This window comes from Petromyzon marinus, chromosome 43 (assembly GCF_048934315.1).
Source record: "Petromyzon marinus isolate PM22_M1 ecotype Great Lakes invasive population chromosome 43, UKy_Petmar_22M1.pri1.0, whole genome shotgun sequence".
Lineage (NCBI taxonomy): Eukaryota > Metazoa > Chordata > Hyperoartia > Petromyzontiformes > Petromyzontidae > Petromyzon > Petromyzon marinus.
The window spans coordinates 6367121-6391683 of NC_133709.1; the positions used below are offsets into that span (position 1 = coordinate 6367121).

General features: G+C 41.8%; 1 protein-coding gene across 1 annotated transcript; it reads left to right on the forward strand.

Annotated features, from left to right (window-relative positions):
• Nucleotides 1–9: 9 nt before the first annotated feature.
• On the forward strand, nt 10–24290 carry LOC116951674 (cytochrome P450 3A8-like). Its single transcript, XM_076073751.1, has 14 exons — nt 10–506; nt 1881–1956; nt 2141–2234; nt 6753–6846; nt 8945–8997; nt 9613–9712; nt 10130–10243; nt 10354–10442; nt 10923–11070; nt 12469–12553; nt 18484–18644; nt 18850–19076; nt 19669–19831; nt 21455–24290. The coding sequence occupies exons 3-14, from the start codon at nt 2155–2157 to the stop codon at nt 21587–21589; spliced, it is 1449 nt and encodes a 482-aa protein (XP_075929866.1). The 5' UTR covers nt 10–506; nt 1881–1956; nt 2141–2154; the 3' UTR covers nt 21590–24290.
• The last annotated feature ends 273 nt before the right edge of the window (nt 24291–24563 follow it).

A 24563-nucleotide genomic window follows, 5' to 3' on the forward strand; every position in this document is an offset into this window, starting at 1 on the left:
TCAATGCTAAATTATCCTGTTTGATTTGTACTAGGTGCCTCTGTGGATGTATAGGCTTTGACTTTAACATAGCTATTTCTATGACCAGTCACAAGCTAATTCCTCAGTTATTTCAATGCTAAATTCTCCTGTTTGATTTGTACTAGGTGCCTCTGTGGATGTGTAGGCTTTTACTTTAACATAGCCATTTCTGTGACCAGTCACAAGCTAATCACTCAGCTATTTCCATGCTAAATTCTCCTGTTTGATATGTAAACCCCTTTGTCAAGGTGCCTCACTTCTCTAAACCAGCTTAAAAGACGCTACGAATCTTAACAACGTTCATTGAAGCTCTGTCGTCCCAACAGGTTTGTTCCTTTCACCTGAAGAAGGCCACTTGTGTTGTGGCCGAAACGTCGTGAGAATTTTATTGTGTTATTTTATTTTATTATTTTATTCTCATTCTACGTGACTTTACCGAAAGAACCAAAGAAGAAGACACTTGCCACCATCCTTCAAACCCACTGGTAAAAAAGAGCATTATAGTATAATGTTTATATATAATATAATGTTTACATTATAGTATAATGTTTATATATAATATAATGTTTACATGATAGTATAATGTTTATATATAATATAATGTTTACATTATAGTATAATGTTTATAATATGTTTACATTATAGTATGTTTATATATAATATATTGTTTACATTATAATATAATGTTTATATATAATATATTGTTTACATTATAGTATAATGTTTATATATAATATGTTTACATTATAGTATAATGTTTATATATAATATGTTTACATTATAGTATAATGTTTATGCGAGAGCCGGAGGCTTGTGGGACCTCCGCCATAAGGTTCATATAACCGACGCATGAGACATGTACAGTGATTGACATCAGACAGTGGTATTATGATAACTTTTCTACGTCTTTCCTGCTACTGTACACACCTACAATGTCTCACTGAAAGTTACGATTGAAATTATACGGGAAAAAAACCCATCGGTAATGCTTTCAGTAATTTTATGCGATTTTCGTGCAGATATCCCCGATAGTTTTAGATCAAATTTCAACAAATGGTTTACCAATTACATTCCTTTTAAATGTGATTACCGTAACTGAGTTACAGGTTAACTGGATTGCTTTTCTGCAGGTCAATTACAGCTAAATTTTATGCAATCAGGAATATACAGAACAGTACCTCAGTCAGTGGTGTGTTAAAGCAAAGAGTGAATCAAAGCACAGGACCCCCGTAGCAACCATTCATGACAATTCTAGATTTGAAGCTTTCGTGACTGCAAGGATTCATACTCTTTGGTTTTATTCGGTAAAGTCACGTAGATAAAACAAATCAAAATAAAAGAAAATAATTAAATCACGACGTTTCGGAGGCAACACAAACTTCCGTTTTCAGGAGGAAGCTTGTGTTGTCTTCAGGTGGAAAAGTCAACGCAGATATTCTGCGTTGACTTTTCCACCTGAAGACGGAAGCATCGTGATTTAATGATTCGTGATTTAATTATTTTCTTTCATTTCGTTTTCTTTTATCTACGTGACTTTACCGAACAAAACCAAAGAGTATTCATGACAATTGTCTCCTTGCGTATGGTAAGTTACTAAACATATTCGAACATAAATATGACTGTTTTGATTCTCACAAGCTGAGCTATGTTTCCTACTCCATGGAAACCCAGTAGCTCTTACAGATGAAGTATCTTTCCTTCTAATCTCCTGAATGATTGTTTTAGTTGAAGTGTCTTACATATTGGACTCCTGCTTAGTGTTATCATATAACACACACTGTAACATTACGTACTAAGTATTGCTTTGTGGTGAAGTGAACAGTGCTCTTACTAATGTATCGCCTTGTCCCCGGCCATAGGATTGGGGATTTTCCACCACTGGCTCTGAAGCACTGGATAACACAGGAGATTAGCACCGTCTCGATACGCATTTGAGTAAGAAATTACCTTTTGACTTGAACACTACGTAACATTATACAAGCACCGATATTTCACCCGCACTGGACTTTGAGATGGTTTGGCAAAACGCCTACAAACTTCCCACTCTCGACTTGCTGAGCCTGCTCAGCAACAACATGGAATTAAAAAATATAATTTTTTTGTCGTTTTGTGTTCACAGATTGTTCATTCGCAATGGCCGACGTGTCCAGCCTGTCTGGGATTTCTCCCTCCACCCTGGTTCTGATTTTGGCTGCGTTCGTTTTGTCTGCAATGTGAGTAACTCCGCTGCTGGGCTTTACGGCTACTCTCTCACCGGGTCACTTCACGTGACCCGGTGACACCTCTCATGAGCAGCACCTCGTGCGAAGTCTTCGATTGCGACGATGAATTTGGTCTGTGCAGTAAACGTGAGCGATTAACAGGTCCCTGCAGGGTGGGCTGGTAGGAACATTGGAATTTTTCACTTCGTTAAAGTATTGAAAGGGGACGGACGGACACATTAATCTATTGCAGGCTGGTACACTCAGTTTACAACTTCGTTCCTACCAGTATAACCGCCAGTCCTCAGGGCACAGCGAGTCAAGGCCGCTGAACGGGCATTGTTTTGTAAGCTGAATTATGATTCTTATTTTTGAAATACGTATTTTAAAAAAGACTACGTATGTTTAACCGCCCTAATTGGAGGTGCATTCTTTAGCATCGCGCCGTTGTGGGGGACTATAAATAAAACAAATATAGCAGCGTCTCCTCACATTTGTCTCTCCAAATATCTAAAACAATCACGGTATATACGACTATAGAGTAGGTAGATACTACTGTAGAGTTTGTAGTTACTGCTACTGTAGAGCATGCCTTTTGTCCATTTGTCCATCAACAAAATTATAAGGGGCTTGTAGAAGTCCAAAAAGTTATAGAAAGTTTCAAGTTTCATTTATTAGGTAGAGCCCTGTGAGCCATGCGGCTCTTAAGTCGGGTGCAACCGCAACAAACTAAATATGAATCTACATTGCAGAAAACTATTACACCACAACCAGACCAAAATAAAGCTACAAAAACAATGTAACAACAGTAATCATAGGAACTGTGATTTTAAATTTAACAATAAACGATATACATAACACGTACGACAAAACCTGCAGCCATAGCTGGCAGAACGACACTCCCAGTGTATGATGTGTGAGTGAGGCAGCAGCAGCGTGAGTGAGTGTATGATGTGCGAGTCAGTGTATGATGATTGAGTCAGTGTATGATGTGTGAGTGAGGCAGCAGCAGCGTGAGTGAGTGTATGATGTGTGAGTCAGCGTATGATGATTGAGTCAGTGTATGATGTGTGAGTGAGGCAGCAGCAGCGTGAGTGAGTGTATGATGTGTGAGTCGGCGTATGATGTGCGAGTCAGCGTATGATGATTGAGTCAGTATTAGGTTGAGTGAGTGTATGATGTGTAAGTCAGCGCACGATGTGTTAGCGCATGATGAGTGAGTTAGTGTATGATGTGTGAGCAAGTCAGCGGCAGTGTGAGTTAGTGTATGATGTGCGAGTGAGCCAGCACACGATGAGTGAACCTGTGTATGATGAGTGAATGGGTCAGTGGTTGTGCTAGTGTATGATGTGTGAGTAAGCGCATGATGAGCGAGTCAGTGCATGATGTGTGAGTGAGTCAGTGCATGGTGTGAGTGAGTCAGTGCATGATGTGTGAGTGAGTCAGTGCATGGTGTGAGTGAGTCAGTGCATGGTGTGAGTCAGTGTATGATGTGTGAGTGAGTCAGTGTATGATGTGTGAGTGAGTCAGTGTATGATGTGAGTGCATCGGTGTTGGCTCCCTCTGCTCGCGCCGTCGCCCCCCCCCCCCCCCCGGCTCCGTCGCCCCCCCCCTCAAAATGTTATTACCCCCGTGTAGCCATATAGACCTGCACACCCTACATACAATAGAGGAGTATTTAGTGACTCTATAGTAATATCTGGCTCCACAGTAGTATCTACTGACTCTACAGTAGTATCTACTGACTCTATAGTAGTATCTACTGACTCTATAGTAATATCTGGCTCTACAGTAGTATCTACTGACTCTACAGTAGTATCTACTGACTCTACAGTAGTATCTACTGACTCTATAGTAGTATCTACTGAATTCTACAGTAGTATCTACTGACTCTATAGTAGTATCTACTGAATTCTACAGTAGTATATACTGACTCTAGAGTAGTATCTACTGACTCTACAGTAGTATCTACTGACTCTATAGTAATATCTACTGACTCTACAGTATTATCTACTGACTCTATAGTAGTATCTACTGACTCTGTAGTAGTAACTACTGACTCTACAGTAGTATCTGGTTCTACAGTAGTATCTACTGACTCTACAGTAGTATCTACTGACTCTATAGTAGTATCTACTGACTCTGTAGTAGTAACTACTGACTCTACAGTAGTATCTGGTTCTACAGTAGTATCTACTGACTCTATAGTAGTATCTACCGACTCTTCAGCAGTATATACTGACTATAGTGGTATCTACTGACGGTAGTATTATCTACTGACTATAGTAGTAACTCTATAGTAGTATCTGCAGACTCTATAGTAGTATCTGCAGACCCTTTAGTAGTATCTGCAGACTCTATAGCAGTGTCTGCGGATTATAGCAGTATCTCCTGACTCTATAGTCGTATCTACTAACTGCAGCAGTATATACTGACTTTAGTGGTATCGGACTGTAGTATTATATACCGACTCCATAGTAGTATCTACCGACTATAGTAGTAACTACTGACTCTACAGTAGTGTCTACTGAATCTATAGTAGTATCTATTTACTCTATAGCAGTATATACTGACTATAGTAATAACTCTATATCAGTATCTGCTTACTCTATAGCAGTATCTACTGAATCTACAATAGGCTCTACTGACTATGCAGTAGTATCTCCCGACTTTACAGTCGTATCTACCGACTCTGCAGTAGTATCTACTGACTCTATAGTCGTATATACCGACTCTATAATAGTATATATATCGACTCTATTGTTTTATATATTTCTTATTTTATTGTTTCCCTTCTTCGTGACTTTACCGAAAGAACCAAGAATATGACTTTATAGCAGTTAACGACTAACTTAACAGAGTGCCGTGGTGAGGCCTAGTCCAGTGCAGAGCCCCCGGCCTTGCCTAGATTGCCCAGCCGGCCGAGGTGGCACCTTGGCAGACTGGGGCTGCACTGCTACACCCCCCCACCCCCACTGTCTGCTCTACAGTAGCAGTAACTACAAACTCTACAGTAGTATCTACCTACTCTATAGTAGTATCTACCTACTCTATAGTCGTATATACCGACTCTATAATAGTATATATTGACTCTATAATACTAACTTAACAAAGTGCCGTGGTGAGGCCTAGTCCCGTGCAAAGCCCCCGGCCTCGCCTAGCTTGCCCAGCCGGCCTAGGTGGCACCATGGCCGGCTGGGGCTGGGCCACTACCTCCTCCCCCCCAACCATCCCTCCGCCCGTAATACAGTAGTATCTACGGAAAATAGTAGTATCTACCGACCCTATAGTAATAAGTGCACACATTGTGGTGGGGGGGGACATCACACTTTTAAGAATTGACCTCAGCGTTGTGTTTTTTTGTTGAATTTTGAACGCGAATGAGAATTCCCCCCCCCCCCCCGAGTCAGCATTCTCGCGCGTGCGCAGATGCATGCTCTGGCGCCACCCTGTGCTTATAAAAGGAATACATTTGTTAATTTAACTACTTTAAACTTGACATGTAAAATGCGAATAGCGTTTTTCATCTCGGGGCATATCGCGTGGTGTCCGTGTACTTGTTGTTAATACGTAAACCCCACAGTTTGTCAGTTTAAAAAAGTCGCAAGGTATGGTCTTCTGCAAACTCTGCTTGTCTTGAAACAATGCTGCTGAATCTTCTTTGGTTCTTTCGGTAAAGTCACGTAGAATGAGAATAAAATAATAAATTCATAAAATAAAATAACACAATAGAATTCTCACGACGTTTTGGCCACAACACAAGTGGCCTTCATCAGGTGAAGGGACGAGACTGTCTGGAGGACTTTACCGAAAGAACCAAAGAAGATGAATCCTTGCAGTCACGAAAGCTTTAAATCGAAAAATGCTGCTGAAATTACGCACTCCCAGAAGACTGTGCTGCTGATGGTTTGTATAGGATTCTTTTTTTAAACGTGGAGAAACGGCTATGTGAAGGGAGCCATTGTTTGCCTATCTGTTTTGTATGTGTAAAGGAGAGCCGATGCAAGGTTGCAGTGGGTTCGTCTTTCATTCATTTTCTCCCATCCACACCAGTCCCCAGCCGTCCCAATCTCGTTATCGCCAAATCACCCCTCTTCCCGCCCGTTCTCTCCCTTATATCTCCTCTCCTGCTCCTCCCCCTTCTCCTGTCACCGTCGCACTCCCCCTCCTATTGGTGGGAATCCTTCCCCTGACACCTCTTTCGCACGGTACGTAGCCAACGATAACATTGGGTCCACAGGCTAACTCTGTTATGGAGCGTATGCAATGTGTGTGATTTCTAAAAGCACACTTTAAGCGTTACATGCTAGAAAGAAGACATTATTAAGAAAATTGGATGTAAGACAACTTGATTTTAAACAAAATTGTACACATTAAGAGAGGAACAGAGAGGTAACGTTACATTTTACAGAATAAATACCCCTCTAAAGAGTTGCATATCATTTACTTGACCACGAATGATTGGTTCAATTATTTCTAACACTTCTAACTTAGACTGCACTACTAAATAACATTTATGTTGTATCCCAGTGCCCTGCTTTGGCCGTACAGAATCTTCAAGAAGATGGGCGTACCTGGGCCAACACCTCTTCCGTTATTCGGAACCTTCTTCCACTACCTCCAGGTACGTTTCACCTTGTGTGGGATTCGATGAGATTTAGATAAAACCACTTGAGAGCCCCGTGGAGATGACCTGACCACTTTTTTTCAAGGAAGAACCGAGAACATTGAACCAATACAATGTATCATACATATTCTGAGAGTTGCATGGCATTTATATGCAACCACAAAGCCTAAAGCAATATAAACTTGAGCAGTATAAATCACCAAGCACGTTGCAATCATGTCTAACTTAAACGAAAACTTAAATGATGAGATGCATATTTAAGTGAGATATAAGTTCAAAAACACATTGATATATTGCAATTATGCAATTGAATAGCCCGATTTTAAAGTGCATGCAATCTAGTTTCATTCGTTAGAAGCATCACCTCTCTGATCTGTCAGTCATCACGCATGGCAGGTTATAACAGTAACGTCCCAAAGGCCTGTTTTCTTATTTTAACTCATCCTTTATGCTGTCAACCCAGCACAAGGATAAGTATTTGAGGACCGTTTTATAAATATAAATTAATATCCTTATCATCCAGAGTTCTTGTATCAGGATATAGCCGAGGAATCTCCCAATAATACAGAGGCAAGATGATAATTACCTCGCCTGGTATACAGGAGGTCTTGGGTTCGACCCTGACGCCTGTATACAGTATGTTGAGCGTGCATGTTCTCCCTGTGGTCGCGTGGATTTTTCTCCGGGTTCTGCACTTTTTCCATCCACATTTAGAAACATGCATCTAGAGTATTTGGCTGCAGTAAAGTTCCACATGATAAAAGTACTGCAGTTTAATAGTTCCACTGCGCTGCCTTCCCAGCTTGGTTCTATTGGTGACAAGACTGATCACAAATTCTCAACATATTTACAGTTGTCACTATCATCAGCCATGATCAATCCACTGCCGGATGAAGGCTTCCCCAAGTTTATATTACCAAGCACCTGTACAAAAGCCGATTGCTTTGGTCTATCTCCCCAGTTAACGCCCTCTTCTGCACGTTCCTTCACTTTGGCTGCCACTTAATCCGTATTCGTGACCATCAATCATTATTCCTTACAGTGACGTGTCTTGCCAAAGCCTGCATACTTTTCTTAACAGTTAGAATTATGTATTTATCCTGCGTATCCTCTCCAATCCACGCGTTTCTCAAGTCTGTCGATGGAATTCCGAGTTACGCTTCTCTCCATGCTTCGTTGCTTACTTTTTTCAGTTTTTGTAAAATGTTCATTGTTCATATCCGTGTTTCTGACCCATGTCATAGTCGGTAATAAGCATGGATTATAAATATATATTTTTAAGGCCCATCGATTGGAATTTTGCATTTCATTATTAACTTCAGATTTCCCATCCAAACAGACCCACGGCCGCCAATTCATTTTAACTATTTGATTCCGATTTAACTTTATATATCTTCACAGGTAAACATGTTCTTCTGTGTTTTCCAGTTGCGTCCTTCTGCCAAGATATCTCCCAAATAGTTTAGAGTGAACTTGTTGCATGTAACTTCTTTGGCGCGCACATTAAATTCTGAGATCAAGTTTACAGCCACACTGAGATTACATGAAGCACGACAAATACGTCTTCCAAGCGGAACCTGACGGTGATGACACTTTCCCCAAAGTTATAATCACTGCGACATTTGACAATATTTTTTGTTGAAAATGTAATTGTAGAAACGAAAGCAGAAGTACGGAGAAAATAATAACCACCAGATTTGCAGACGACAGTGAATATAATGTCTAATCGGTGTTTTTACTCAAAATGTCTTTACATTTTTTGTAACACGGTGTATTTTATGCTATGTATGGTACATTGAAAATATATTCATGGTATACCAACTCTTACATATGCAGTAGTAGGGTGGGTGAGGTCAGATGCCCTTTTTTGTCCTGGTGCTCACACGTGGTCCTCTGTTGAGTTGCAAAAACCTCGAGAGGAGGGCACCAATCTGCACCTAAACCTGATCGTGGCTGATGGCATCATTTCTGTCAGCACCAGGACAAAACTGGCCTCTTATCCCAACTCCACCGTACGACAATAATGCGCATAAGCCAACGGTTAAACTTATGACATCGAACTCACACTGTGTTTTCTTCTTGATTGTTTTCACAGGGTTTCAAAGAATTTGATCAAAGGAGCTTTAAAAAATATGGGAGAGTCTGGGGGTAAGTTAATACATCTTTCTGAACATTTTAGAAACGTTACGTGCGTCTGTATATATTTTTTGTGGAATGCTACGTTTAAATGTGTAAGAATAAAAAAAAGCATGAATCTATGATTAATAGCAAGACAGTGTCGGATGCGTTTGGTAAAATATATATACTCAAACCGCTCACACTAGTATTTTTTGGTGTGGAGTGATATGTATTGAGGATAACATGCTGTGATTTAGAAAAAAATGTAGTCGGATAAAGTTGTTGCAATGTTGAAGAGTGATCCACACACACTGTTACTATTGTTCAGAGTGTGTTCATTGCTCTCCAACATACCAGTGTACTGAGCAATAAACATTTAACGTGTTTGTTCACATCATTAGACCTCCTTTGCCAGTACCAAAATGTAATAATAGGGTTTTTTCCCCCTTTTTTCTGGCAACAAAACTGAAACCTTTTTTACGAGGATTAATGTCTGCATTAACCACAATACCTGCATTTTGACTGCAGGTATTGTGGTTAATGCAGACATGAATCCTTGTAAAAAGGTTTCAGTTTTGTTGCCAGAAAAAAAGAGGAAAAACCCTATTATTGTGTTTGTTCACGTGACGTTTTTTTTGAAACCAGGACTTACGATGGCCGGTTGCCTCTGCTCGTGGTGGCTGACACAAGCATCCTGAAAACAGTCCTGGTGAAGGATTCCCTGGAGTTCTTCACCAACCGCCGGGTAAAGCAGTGCCACGTCACCCAAATACGAATGAGAAATGCCAATGTGAGGTTCATATGCGACTTTAGTAACCGCCATGTCTCCATCGAAACACAATAATGCATATGGTTTCAATGTTTTTTTTCTGCTTGTCTGCAGTTTTAAAATGTATTGTTTCACAGTTTACTATAAGTTGAATGGCTTTTTAAATGACAACCACCTAAATATTCACGACTATGTTATTAAAACATATCTAAAACTACGAAATACAGGCGTAGGGTATACACATCACTGACGATGTCATTATCCAATTCCTTCATTTTTATGAAATATATGAAGTAGTATTTTTCGTAAAACTGTATTTCCATGTCAATGTGTTTAATTATTTTAACTGTTACATGTGCTATGGATTTTCCCTGTTCTCTTATTTTTACATAGAATATCGGGCTGAATGGCCCCTTCAAGGAAGCTATGAGCTTAGCTAATGATGAGAAGTGGAAGCGCATCCGTAACATACTGTCCCCAACTTTCAGTGGTGGCAAAATCAAACAGGTAAAAACACCCGAAAAAGTCGATGGTTGTTTCTTTTTTCAGTGGTGTTGCTGATAAGTCCAAAGTACGTTTGTACCAAATACTAAACAAAACGTTCCCGTCTTTTTTAGATGTGCCCACTGATTGTACGTTGTGCTGATGCACTCGTGAAGAACCTCCATGAAAAATGCCAGTCTGGGAAGTTAGTGGACCTAAAAGAGTAAGTGCATGAAGCATTTGAAAAAAACACATTTCAACAAGTCCTGTGAGTGATGAGAAAACTCAGAGGGAATGGTGAGTGGAGGCTGGAAACAACTAAAAGTAAGACTTGCAAGGCGATTTCTCGACACAAAAAGGTGCAATCGTAACAATCACCTCGGTCCTCCCATCATGCATTGCGTGTCACGTGACATCACCAAACTGCATGTATCATGAAAACTGTGTGTATCATGCAGTATGGTTATGGTTCGTGCATTTCACTGCCAAAAAAGCCTTTGGTGGGATTTTGGTCGTACATATCTTCATATGGATGGATATCGGCAGGGTTCATTGAAAATTTACACTTCAGTGTGATACATGTGTGCATTTGGGAAAAGTTCAATTGTAATTTCCAGTCCACATGTCAAGTTTTATAGATCAGTGCATTGCGCGTCGGTATACCCTAACGTCGTGGTATTGATGTGAATTTTGCCTCTGCTAGAACATTCGGGGCGTACAGCATGGACGTGATTGCAAGCTCGGCGTTCAGTACGGACGTGGACTCTCAGAACAACCCCAACGATCCATTCGTCATTCATGGGAAAAGCATTTTCAAGATCAACTTATTGAACCCTTTGGTTGCACTAATCGTAAGTATGGTAACTTTACAAGTGACACGTCGAGGCAAATGGTTTTATGTTTTACAGGCATTAATTTAACTACATTTCTGATTCAATAAATTTCTACAAAGAGGCCATTTGGCCAATGCAACGTTATATTTTGTTCCTACTTAGTTCCAGTGTATGTTGATGACCAAGTCATTGCCTGATTTTGAGATTGGACAGGGGACAGCAGGTGAAGGGAGATATTATGATTTTAAAAAGGTAACATTCGGACGTGGAGATTTTAAGTCAGATCTTAAGATTACAAGGATCCCACCACCCCTGCCAGAGGAGCCATTGTCCCCTGTAGAGGTGGTGTGTCCTGGGAGGGTGGCTTCAGTTGAATACATACAGTGTTGAAAGCAGTTCACGTCTCCATATATATTAAAGGCAAAGTTGTGAATATGTGTGTCTGTTCAAAATGTTTAGCGTACTTCCCGACATGCAACAAACTTGAAATTTGCCATGTGGGTACTTTCCAGACTGTACACCATGCAAAAAAATAAATTTTTGGTGGGGGGAGCTCATTAATGCATATATATTTTTTGCACAGCAAGTGAGCTGTGACGTCAAATCTGTCACGTGACCAGCGCATGTGGAAGCGTAACGCATTGTAGTGTAGTGGTTAGCGCGCCGCGTTACGAACCCGGCGACCCGAGTTCGATTCCCGCTGACGGCCACCACCGGTGACGATTATTTTAACCGGTCCTGGGCCTCCCCTAGGTCGACTCAGCCTCAAACGAGTAACTGTTGTGGTGTGTGAACATCGCCACTGGGGAGAGAAAGGCGGCCGGGTGTAGTGAATCCAAGTCCCGGGCGAAGCCGGGTGGTACAGCTTATACGTACATATGTTGGAGACCCAGCGGCACCTGGCCAGTTTATCATAACTTATGTATTATAAAGGTTATAAAATATTTCTCCTTTGCAGCGATCTTGCCAGAGCTTGTCCCACCGTTAGAATTCCTGGGATTATCTTTTTTTCCAAAAAAAGCTTCCTCATTCTTCACGACAATTGTCCGGAAGATGGTAAAGCAACGTCAAAAGGGGCTTCACGACATGGCGAGTCCTTTCCCACAATGCTCTTTTACAATATTGGTTCTGTTTGATATTACAATGAGACATTTTAACGTAATTTTTCATATATCAATGCAGAAAAATTGTAATACAACAGTAGAGTATTCCATGACTGAAGGCATGTATGTATGTATGTTGAACCTATTTCGCACCGAACGTAGCCAACTGTGCTAATGAGAGGTGCGGGGGAAGGACAACAAATAAAAACACAAAAAGTAGTTTTCAATCTAGATTTTATGTAGGGTACATCTGTTGGTGTTTTGTCCAGAGAAATCTAACTTGTCATGAAATTGTGACCTTTTATTTTTTTAGGGACGAGTCGACTTTCTTCAATTGATGGTTGATGTTCAACTTTCTGAATCCATGCAAAAAGGAGATTATCCTCATTCAGATAAATGTAAGTATTTGTTTTTACATTCACAGGTCCACCTTCAATTCACACCCATTCACAATTTTACTTCGTATTGAGTGTACAATCCCAGATATTTAGGCGATTATGGTGAATGGCGAACATATATAAACATTCACTATGCTCTCAATGTGAAACACTGTAGTTCATGTTCACAATACAATTTTGATTTAAAGCTTTTGTGACTGCAGGGATTCATATTCTTGGTTCTTTCGGTAAAGTCACGTAGAAGGGAAACAATAAAATAATAAAAATATAAAACAATAAATATTAAACAATAATAAAAATATAAAACAATAAATATTAAAACAATAAATATTGTTTTATATTTTTATTATTTTATTGTTTCCCTTCTACGTGACTTTACCGAAAGAACCAAGAATACAATACAATTTTTAAAATATTGTCCTGAATGCTCATTTTGGGAAAGAAAGCACTTTTTAAATTAACTCCATTGAAGGGGTTGTAATGACAATCATGACGTCACTTGAGCCCTATATAATTCCTCGCACAGTACACACCAAACCATCCAGGATGCGCCCGATCTGATCATATTTCAAGCTTAGCAAGTTGCCATAGCGCTTATGGGGCTAGTATCAAGTAGCCGGAGAGCCGGATACCCCTTGAGTGGAGGTGATATTACATTTAAAATAAATACGGCTTATGGTTTCAAATAAATACAGTTTGGACACCAGACCCTGCCACGTTTACAAGACGTGCACAATGCACCCCGCTAACCGTCTGCTGGGTAGAAGACCTTGTCTAGTCAGCGATGGAAACCCACACGACTGGAGGAAAGCAACGGTCCAGCCTCCGTGACAGGCGGAATGGCAGAGCGCAGCCGCCACCATCAAAACCACCGCCCACCATCAAAACCACGACCTACCATAAAAAACCACGGTCCACCATCAAAATCACCGCCCCCACCATCAAAACCATCGCCCATGATCAAAACCACTGCCCCCACCATTAAAACCACCACCCATGATCAAAACCACTGCCCCCACCATCAAAACCACTTCCCCCACGATCAAAACAACTGCCCCCACCATAAAAACCACTGCCCACCATCAAAACCACTGCCCCCACCATCAAAACCACTGCCCCCACCATCAAAACCACTTCCCCCACGATCAAAACAACTGCCCCCACCATAAAAACCACTGCCCACCATCAAAACCACTGCCCCCACCATCAAAACCACGCCCACTATCAAAACCACCACCCACCATCAAAACCACGCCCACTATCAAAACCACGCCCACCATCAAAACCACGCCCACCATCAAAACCACCGCCCGCCAACAAAACCGCCGCTCACCATCAAAACCACCGCCCACCATCAAAACCACCACTCACCACCAAAACCACACCCACCATCAAAACCACGCCCACCATCAAAACCACCACTCACCATCAAAACCACGCCCACCATCAAAACCACCGCCCACCATCAAAACCACCACTCACCATCAAAACCACGCCCACCATCAAAACCACCACTCACCATCAAAACCACCACTCACCATCAAAACCACCGCTCACCATCAAAACCACCGCCCACCATCAAAACCACGCCCACTATCAAAACCACCGCCCACCAGCAAAACCACCGCTCACCATCAAAACCACGCCCACCATCAAAACCACGCCCACTATCAAAACCACCGCCCACCAGCAAAACCACCGCTCACCATCAAAACCACGCCCACCATCAAAACCACGCCCACTATCAAAACCAGCGCCCACTATCAAAACCACCACTCACCATCAAAACCTCGAGGAGCGACCGCCGGGCTTTGAGCTGCTGCGACGCCCTATGTGGCCAGCTCAGTAGGCTGGGGAGAGGCGCGGTGCGATGAGCAAAAAGACCGGGGGGGGGGGGGGGGGTGGTCCGGCAACCTGCGGCTCTTTAAAAAGGACCGCCTCGTCACGTTATTTATTAAGGACCGCCGTCTCGTAGTCACCACGTGTATTGGTGACTCTTGAAATATTGAGGGGTTTTTTTTACCGAATTTGAAAACAATTTTCACTTCTTGTTATTTTGGTTGCCGACCCCTGGACCCGCTTGTGGGCTGGAGGCCATGGGGGGGTGGGGGGAGATTCCCACGCACGATCAATAACAGTGGAGAATATTTCAACCGGCCCTGGAGCGGCTCCCCTAGGTCGACTCAGCCTCAAATTAGTACCTGGTGGGGGTGTGTAAACATTGCCACTAGGGAGACAAAGGTGGCTGGGCGTGGTGCTAGCTACTCACCCCCTCGTGTGCCGTGCCGGCCTTCGTAGGTGCTCACTAACAGCACTTGCCCCAACAGTCTGTTAAGGCTACACTGGGGGATCTTCGTCTTAGGTGGCAGGGATGTGGAGTAGATGGAGGATGGCGCGCAACTGTTGCCTGGCTGCTCCTCCTGAAGGGGCCTTGCTGAGGGCCCTCACTAGACTGAACGACACAAACCCTGAGACCGTCGCATCGTTGATGAGGAACTCCTCGTGAGACTAGGACCTTGCCGTTTTCTTTTTTACTTTTTGTGCTCGACGTTCGCATCCGATGCATATGCACGGTACAAGCGTGAAAATTACCAAAGCAGTAGGAATTTAACTCATTGTACGATGGCATATTAATGCCAGTAGCTTTTGCCGGGTAGTGGCGGCGCACATCTGGAATCCAGCACGATGGAGGCGAGAGTGTGTGGATCACACGAATGTTACTGATGCTCCCTTCTGATGCATGTCGAGATGCCATACCCTGGTTTGCCAGGAAAAGGAGGTGCAGCAAAGTGTGGACTAATATCACGCGTTGCTTTTTTTATGGGATAGAGTGTTGCCCCCTCGCATGCATTGGTTTTCACCAAGTGCTCTGGTTTCCTCCCACATGCACTCATTGATAGAGCACTGCAGAGCTTGGGAAATTGTTTACACCAGCTCGCCGCTTGGCTGCTGTCTAGTGCGTCTGTGGTTCCTCAGAAATTGTGAGATAAAAATTCACTTGAGGATGCTGTATAAAACTAAACAAGATCATTATCGATTTAAAGCTTTCGTGACTGCAGTAATTCATGTTATTAGCTCTTTCGGTAAAGTCACGTTAAAGGGAAACAATAAAATAATAAAATATATATAAAACAATAAAAATTATCACGACGTTTCAACCATAACACAAAAGGTCATCATCAGGTGTGAAAAGCAACGGCAAGAAACATTTGAAAGAAGTGGCGGTTTGCAAGGCATCTGGCTACCATGAGAGATTCGTTCATGAGGCTATCCACATATACAAGCATAGAGACAATTTCAACCGAGAAGATGGATTCTGGCTTAGCAATCATTGGAAGGATTTGATAAACCATTTCAGGTCTTAATTGATTGTTCACGCTTACGGTGGCTTTCACACAGCATACATTAATTTTTCGTCTCCCCCCTCCTCTTTTCAGAACATAGATGTACTCGTCCTTCTAAATAAACTACCAAATCGCTGCCCGTGGTGCTAACGTTTTTTTTAAAATAAATAAATGAAAACACCGTCTAAAAAAAATAAATGCAAACCGCCACTTCTTTCAAATGTTTCTTGCCGTTGCTTTTCACACCTGATGATGACCGTTTGTGTTATGGTCCAAACGTCGTGAGAATTGTTATTGTTTCATATATATTTTATTATTTTATTGTTTCCCTTTAACGTGACGCTACCGAAAGAGCTAAGAATAAGATAATTATCAATATTACAGAACAAGATATTTAAATTTCGATTTAAAGCTTTCGTGACTGCAAGGATTCATCTTCTTTGGTTCTTTCGGTAAAGTCACGTAGAATGAGAATAAAATAATAAATTGATAAAATAAAATAACACAATAATATTCTCACGACGTTTCGGCCACAATACAAGCGGCCTTCATCAGGTGAAGGGACGAGACTGTCTGAAGGACAGTGCTGGAGTGAAAAAGGCACGCTCAGATCGCGACCTTTAAGCTGTGTGAGAAGAAACAAAGCGCCTTGACAAAGGAATTAGCATAGAATTTAGCATTGAAATAGCTAAGTTAAAGCATACACATCCGCAGAGGCACCCCTTGACAAAGGAATTAGCATAGAATTTAGCATTGAAATGGCTGAGTGATTAGCTTGTAACTGGTCACAGAAATAGCTATGTTAAAGTCAGAGCACCATCCATCACCATCCATCCCATAAGAACTCCCTCATCAAGACTCTATACCATAGAGCCCAATGCATTTCCGACCAGGAACACATTACCAGGGAACTCAAGCACGTACACCAGGCTCTCAGGGCTAATGGTTACTCCGACTACACAATCCACAAAGCCATCACTTCAGTCATGAAGAAGGATCCTCTTGTGGAGCCACTCAAAACCATCACCTTACCCTACATTGCAGGGGTCACTAAAAATATCTCCAAAATCCTGAATAAACACAAGATCCAGGTCCGATTCAACACAGTACATAAAATCCGTGATCTAGTTCTGTCTGTAAAAGATGTGATTCCAGACATACAGTACCCTGGTGTCTACAAACTAAGTTGCCTCTGTGGTAGTAGTTACATTGGATAAATCAAACGCCATGTCTCGGACCGCATTCTTGAACACAAAGCAGACCTTAAACACGGTAGGACCAACACCTCGGCCGTGGCAGATCATTGTTATAATTCAGTGGGCTCACATGACATTGACTTCTCCAAGACGGAGGTTCTTTGCAAACCAACCGGCTACCATGAGAGATTCGTTCATGAGGCCATTCACATATACAAGCACAGAGAAAATTTCAACCGAGAAGATGGATTCTGGCTTAGTAACCATTGGAAAGATGTTTTAAACCATTTCCGTTCTTAATTAATTGTATTTTACGATGACCTTCAGACGCAGCTCTTTCGCTGGCATTGACTCTTAATACCTCTCACACCACGGTTAATGGTATGGTTTACAACATGGAGTATAACAGTGCCTCGCAGCTGTCTCTCTCCCCCTCCTCTGTTCCGACCATGGATGAACTCGTCCGTCTGAACGGGGCCCGTAGCTATCCGTGTTGCTAAAGTTGAGGGTAAGAATCCACCCATTTTTTTTGCCATATAGCATTGTGATATATAACGACTTATTGTTTGTAGCTTAGCTGATTGGAGAATATATAGAGTTTATTGATAACATTGAGGTAATTTACATTTTAGTTTTTTATTGGTTCACTATATAGTATTCATTATATATTGTAGTGTATACCCAGTTACTGTGAATAGCTCAGATGTATAGGCCTTGACTTCAACATAGCCATTTCTGTGACCAGTCACAAGCTAATCACTCAGTTATTTCAATGCTAAATTCGCCTAGTTATTTCAATGCTAAATTCTCGTGTTTGATTTGTACTAGGTGCCTCTGTGAATGTATATGCTCTGACTTTAACATAGCTATTTCTGTGACCAGTTACAAGCTAATCACTCAGCTATTTCAATGCTAAATTCTATGCTAATTCCTTTGTCAAGGGGTGCCTCTGCGGATGTGTATACTTTAACTTAGCTATTTCAATGCTAAATTCTATGCTAATTCCTTTGTCAAGGGGTGCCTCTGCGGATGTGTATGCTTTAACTTTAACATAGCCATTTCTGTGACCAGTCACAAGCTAATCACTCAGCCATTTCAATGCTAAATTCTATGCTAATTCCTTTGTCAAGGCGCTTTGTTTCTTTTCACACAGCTTAAAGGTCGCGATCTGAGCGTGCCTTTTTCACTCCAGCGCTGTCCTCCAGACAGTCTCGTCCCTTCACCTGATGAAGGCCGCTTGTGTTGTGGCCGAAACGTCGTGAGAATATTATTGTGTTATTTTATTTTATCAATTTATTACTTTATTCTCATTCTACGTGACTTTACCGAAAGAACCAAAGAAGAAGATATTTAAAATTGCACCTTCCTTGTTGTCTGTTTAATTTCATAGATCTGACCGACAGTGAACTGGAGGCACAGGCGATTTTGTTCCTTCTGGCTGGTTATGATACCACAAGCACAGCCATCACCTTTGTGGCCTATTCTCTTGCTTGTAACCCTGATGTCCAGACTAAAGTCCAGCAAGAGATCGATACATTTCTACCGGATGATGTAAGACGTACCTTTTCAACTTAAATGTAGTTGTAACAGTTCAATACAGTTCTACACTGCAGTCAGAAAGATGTATTTACAAGAGCTTCGTGTTTCAAAGTCTGAGAGGCATATACTTTAAATAACCCTATTATTGAATGTCTTTCGAATGAAATGATAATTATTCGTTAACTTGTGTAAATATATCTATCCCATCTTTGTGCAGACTCTTCCAAGTTACGAGATTCTGAAGCAGATGGAGTATCTGGACATGGTCGTGAGCGAGACTCTGCGCATGTACCCACCAACATCTCGTACGGACCGCGTCTGTAAAAAGACGACGGTTGTGAATGACCTGGTCATCCCCAAGGGTGTGGTGGTCACTGTGCCATTGTGGGTGCTCCACTACGACCCGCAGTACTGGGACGAACCTCACGAGTTCCGGCCGGAACGGTGAGCGAATCTCTTTCAAATTTGAATGCGTTTGAAAACTGAATTTTACGTGTCAAGTATTTAAAATATAGATCCAATCTGTTTGGGAAATACTGTATTTGAAACCTGCTTTTCAGGTTTATCGCATGGGCACAGGAATGACAGAGATATACTGTAGTTAATTCAAGCCATATGAATGCAATTTCATGTTTTAATGATTCGTTGACTGCAGACGGTGATTTTATGTTTGCAAATTTTCCCAAAGGTGTTATTTTTTACTGCTTCCAACTAAAGTTGAAAGTGTGAGCTATGTTCATCTCATCTGTCTGTCGTGGCGTGGTCATGGTCATTCTCATCGCGATTTATCCAATACAAAAATATAATATTCCCGTAAAGGTGTGTTGATAAATAAAATGTTATTGATGTGAAAACCTTGCTTTGGACCTGTCTCTTCAATTCTTCCCGCTGTGTGAATTCCCCAAATGAAGGTCGATTTTGATTTTAGATTTGACTTCTCGTGACTATCTGGATTAACTGTAAACCACTGCCATTAAGCTCACGACACTTGTTAGTCAATGGATTATGCGTGTGCGCACGACTGTGAATTGTGCAGATTCTCCAAGGAGGCCAAGGAGGCGCGTGACCCCTACTGCTACCTGCCCTTCGGCCATGGCCCCAGGAACTGCATTGGCATGCGCTTTGCCCTGATGTCCATGAAGATCGCTGTCTGTCGCATCCTGCAGCGCTACTCTTTCCAGACGTGCAGCGAGACCATGGTGCACGATCACACCCCCCCCCCCTCCACTCTTTACTGTTCACAAACAAAAGTTAAATTTTGATTTAAAGCTTTCGTGACTGCAGTAATTCATATTCTTAGCTCTTTCGGTAAAGTCACGTTGAAGGGAAACAATAAAATAATAAAAAATATATAAAACAATAAACATTCTCACGACGTTTCGACCATAACACAAACGGTCGTCATCAGGTGTGTCGGTTTGCATTAATTTATTTATTTTCAAAACGGTGGATTTATTTATTTTAAAAAAAACGTCAGCGCCACGCGCAGCGATTTGGCAGTTTATTTAGAAGGACTAGTCCATCTATATTCTGAAAAGAGGAGGGGGGAGACGAAAAATTAATGTATGCTGTCTGAAAGCCACTGTAAGCGTGAACAATCAATTAAGACCTGAAATGGTTAGTCAAATCTTTCCAATGATTGCTAAGCCAGAATCCATCTTCTCAGTTGAAATTGTCTCTGTGCTTGTATATGTGGATAGCCTCATGAACGAATCTATCATGGTAGCCAGATGGCTTACAAAGAACCTCTGTCTTGGAAAAGTCAATGTCATGTGAGCCTACTGAATTATAGCAATGATCTGCCACGGCCGAGGTGTTGGTCCTACCGTGTTTAAGGGCTGCTTTGTGTTCACGAATGCGGTCCGAGACATGGCGTTTGATTTCTCCAATGTAACTACTACCACAGAGGCAACTTAGTTTGTAGACACCAGGGTACTGTATGTCCGGAATCACATCTTTTACAGACGGAATCAGATCACGGATTTTATGTAATGTGTTGAAACGGAAAAAAAGATCGACAAAATCTTGAATAAACACAAGATCCAGGTCCGTTTCAACACATTACATAAAATCCGTGATCTGGTTCCGTCTGTAAAAGATGTAATTCCGGACATACAGTACCCTGGTGTCTACAAACTAAGTTGCCTCTGTGGTAGTAGTTACATTGGAGAAACCAAACGCCATGTCTCGGACCGCATTCGTGAACACAAAGCAGACCTTAAACACGGTAGGACCAACACCTCGGCCGTGGCAGATCATTGTTATAATTCAGTAGGCTCACATGACATTGACTTTTCCAAGACAGAGGTTCTTTGTAAGCCATCTGGCTACCATGATAGATTCGTTCATGAGGCTATCCACATATACAAGCACAGACAATTTCAACCGAGAAGATGGATTCTGGCTTAGCAATCATTGGAAAGATTTGACTAACCATTTCAGGTCTTAATTGATTGTTCACGCTTACAGTGGCTTTCAGACAGCATACATTAATTTTTCGTCTCCCCACTCCTCTTTTCAGAACATAGATGGACTAGTCCTTCTAAATAAACTGCCAAATCGCTGCGCGTGGCGCTGACGGTTTATTTAAAATAAATACACCGTTTTAAAAATAAATAAATTAATGCAAACCGACACACCTGATGACGACCGTTTGTGTTATGGTCGAAACGTCGTGATAATTTTTATTGTTTTATATATATTTTATTGTTTCCCTTCAACGTGACTTTACCGAAAGAGCTAAGAATATAAACAAAAGTTATTCATGGTTTTAAGGAAAGGCTAACGTGTAATATTACCTTTGTTATTATTTTTTTCTTCAGATTCCACCACTATTTGCCAAGAGTCTTCTACTCCAGCTGGCAAAAAACGCTTGTGGTGCAAGTTTTGGGAAGAAAGAAAGAGGGCTGATTTACGACCAAATCAAGATCGCAGCTCCAGAGCAAAAGAAGGCTTGAGAGATGTAGTGCCAATTAGAAGAGCCATTTTAACAATGTTAATCTGAAAGCAAATAATAGCATCTTACATAGATGTATATAGTGCCTTAGTTCAAGGCGCTTTACAATAATTATACAATTGTACATGAGATGATAGCCGTTAAAATAAGGAGTGGGGTTATGAAACGTTTTCGTGTAGCTATGGCGACAGTAAGGAGGACAGGTGGGAAGTGATTCTCGAGGTATTGGGGTAGGAGTGGTGATAGGGGTAGATTCTAAGATCCACTTACAAGATATGAAAGGGTCACTTATTTTCGGACGTCACACAAGAGGGCCTCACAACGGGACTGGGTTTTTGTTGTCTAATGAGGTGGCCCCACATCATTCTGGGCCGGCCCATTTCTAGTAACCTCGGTTCGGCCCTGCACCGATGTTGATTAATAGAGGCATCTTGGCCTCTGTTTACATGTTTTTATTGACTGTAGTAAACCTCTTAAAGCTGCACTAAACTGGTTGGGGGGGGGGGGATGGCCTTTTCGGTTGTCAAGAGGTCTGGCGTACTAAAATAAAGAAATGCATAATTATCTGCATTACATTTCACGCATAATAAACACAACTTGGAAGATCAACAGTTTGACAATATTTTACTACGTAATAATAACAAGACCAATCACTATTTGTCCATGTTTGCTAGAGGTGGATGTTCTGGAGGGATTTTTTTGAAGAGCTTGAATAACATGATGGGCATTTTTTTAAAATGCTGACTGGGGGGGGGGGGCTTTATAGACAGATCTGAGGCGTTGGGTCAGTTCTCACCAACGTAGGGCCCTAATTTACAACTTGACCCCTCAGAAGTGTTTGCTCCCTGCCCTTCTCAGGCCGTCTGCTTGATGTTTCTAGATCCGTTTCTGGCCTGGACCTATAATCCCACAGTCTTAATCATGGGTTTACAGTATTCTGCACGACGACGCGAATGATTACTGTCGTCTAAGCATGAATTTGGTGACTGTACCCCTTTGTTGAATTTAATTTCAAGCGAGTATCCCCTTGCCTGACCCAACGTGGTTCTGAGAAATAAATGTATGCATAATGAACATCAATAAATTAATGTCCGTCGCGTGAGGCATCCCAGGCTTGCTAGTTAACTGCAAGCGAACACAACAACATCTAAAGGACGCTCTGCATGCATGAGGCAATTTGTTCGCGCTCGCTGCTCTTGTAAACCACATGGTCGACGATCAGTGAGTTTTTAGAAAGGCCTTTTATTTCGTCCTAGGTTACCACGCGAATACAACAATTATCGTCGTTTTATATTGCCAGATTCGTACGTGATTATTCACCGATGAATCTCTCTCATCGTGTCCGATATAATTTCGCACATTTATAAATCATCTCACGCACCCCCCCCCCCCCCTGGTCAACCTCGTCTCACAAAACAGGAGTGCTCGTGTGTGGAGACAAAGGCGGCCGTGCGTGGTACTGGACAACCCATCCACCCCCCCCCCTCATTGTGCCCTTAACGGGGGCCTTCACAAGTACTGCGAGCTAACAGCAAATTTTGCCCATAAGTAACGTAAGTTACTTCAAGGCTTTAACAACAAGAGGAGTGGAGAGAGAATCTTTGTGGCTGAGGTCGGCACTGCAGAAGGCGAAGGCTGTCCAGGGGATGGCGCTCGTGTGACGCGACAATAATCAAAGCACCCTGGGCTTTGATGCTCGCCAAATAGCGCTGTAACAGGATAACATTAAATAAGCAAATAATTCACGCCGTTTCCATTGCAACACCAAGCAATCATCATCAGGTGGGAAAAGCACAGCAATCATTTTTTTTGCTTAAAAAAACAATGATTGCTGTGGTTTTCCCACCTGATGATTGCTTGTGTTGCAATCGAAAGGTCGTGATTTCATTTTTATTTTCTACCTACGTGACTTTACCGAAAGAACCAGAAAGTATGGATTCCTGCAGTCACGAAAGCTTCAAATCTAGAATGATAACATGAATATGCGACAGAATGAGAATTGTACACAATGCCAAATTAAACTAGTGCAGGGCCTGTAGCGTACGTTATGAAGGGGTCCCTAAATTTAAAATACACACAAATATTAAAACATTTTTTACTTGCATAGTAAAGGAATTGTATTTTTTTTCATTTGCTATACAGCCAGATAATACGACAAATCGCTAACCCTAAACACTTTTGTTACTTCGAATTGGGTGAAGTTGCTCGCACACTTTGCGGATTTCTATTTGGGTGACTGCTGTCGTTAGATTTTCACGTTTTAAGTTGAGAAATGACCACTCACCATCTTGGGATTTGCTAAAGGCAATTTAATGGGACCGACTGCAATAACTTTCAATGGTTTAAAGTGGTTTTCATTCCATTCGACGTGACCAGACCCTGAGACCTCCTTTGCCAGTAACAAGATATAGAACTAGGTTTTACCTTTTTAACTGGCACAAAAACTGACACCTTTATTCAAGGCATCATGTTTGCGATAACCACAACACAAGCAGTCAAAATGCAAACATTTCTAAACCTCCACGATGTTATGTTGAATGTTTGTATCGCAGTGACCGCCAAACTAATCAGTGAACTTGGGTTTGTTTTTTGCAACATCATCCTGTAACTGATACGAGCGTATGCGTGTGTGTGTACGTCCAATTGTTTGGCTTCAAAGGACAATAAACTCTTTAAAAAAAATTGAAACGGTTATAAACTCACGGTCGAGAAGTACGTCAATGATTGCGGCGCCTGCTCCCACATCAACGCTTACTTTAATTACTTGATAACTTTATAAATGAATCTTCAATGTACAACTTTTGTTTGTGTGGAGTGAGGGTGACCGTGACTCGTTGACACGGAGCAGGCGCGCCTGAGACACGCGGCGCCTGCTTCTTGGGCGAGGGCGATTCCAGAGTTTAGGAACCGTGGCGTTTTTTGACCTACACAAATATAAATAAACAGGTCCCTGCAGGGTGGGCTGGTAGGACAAG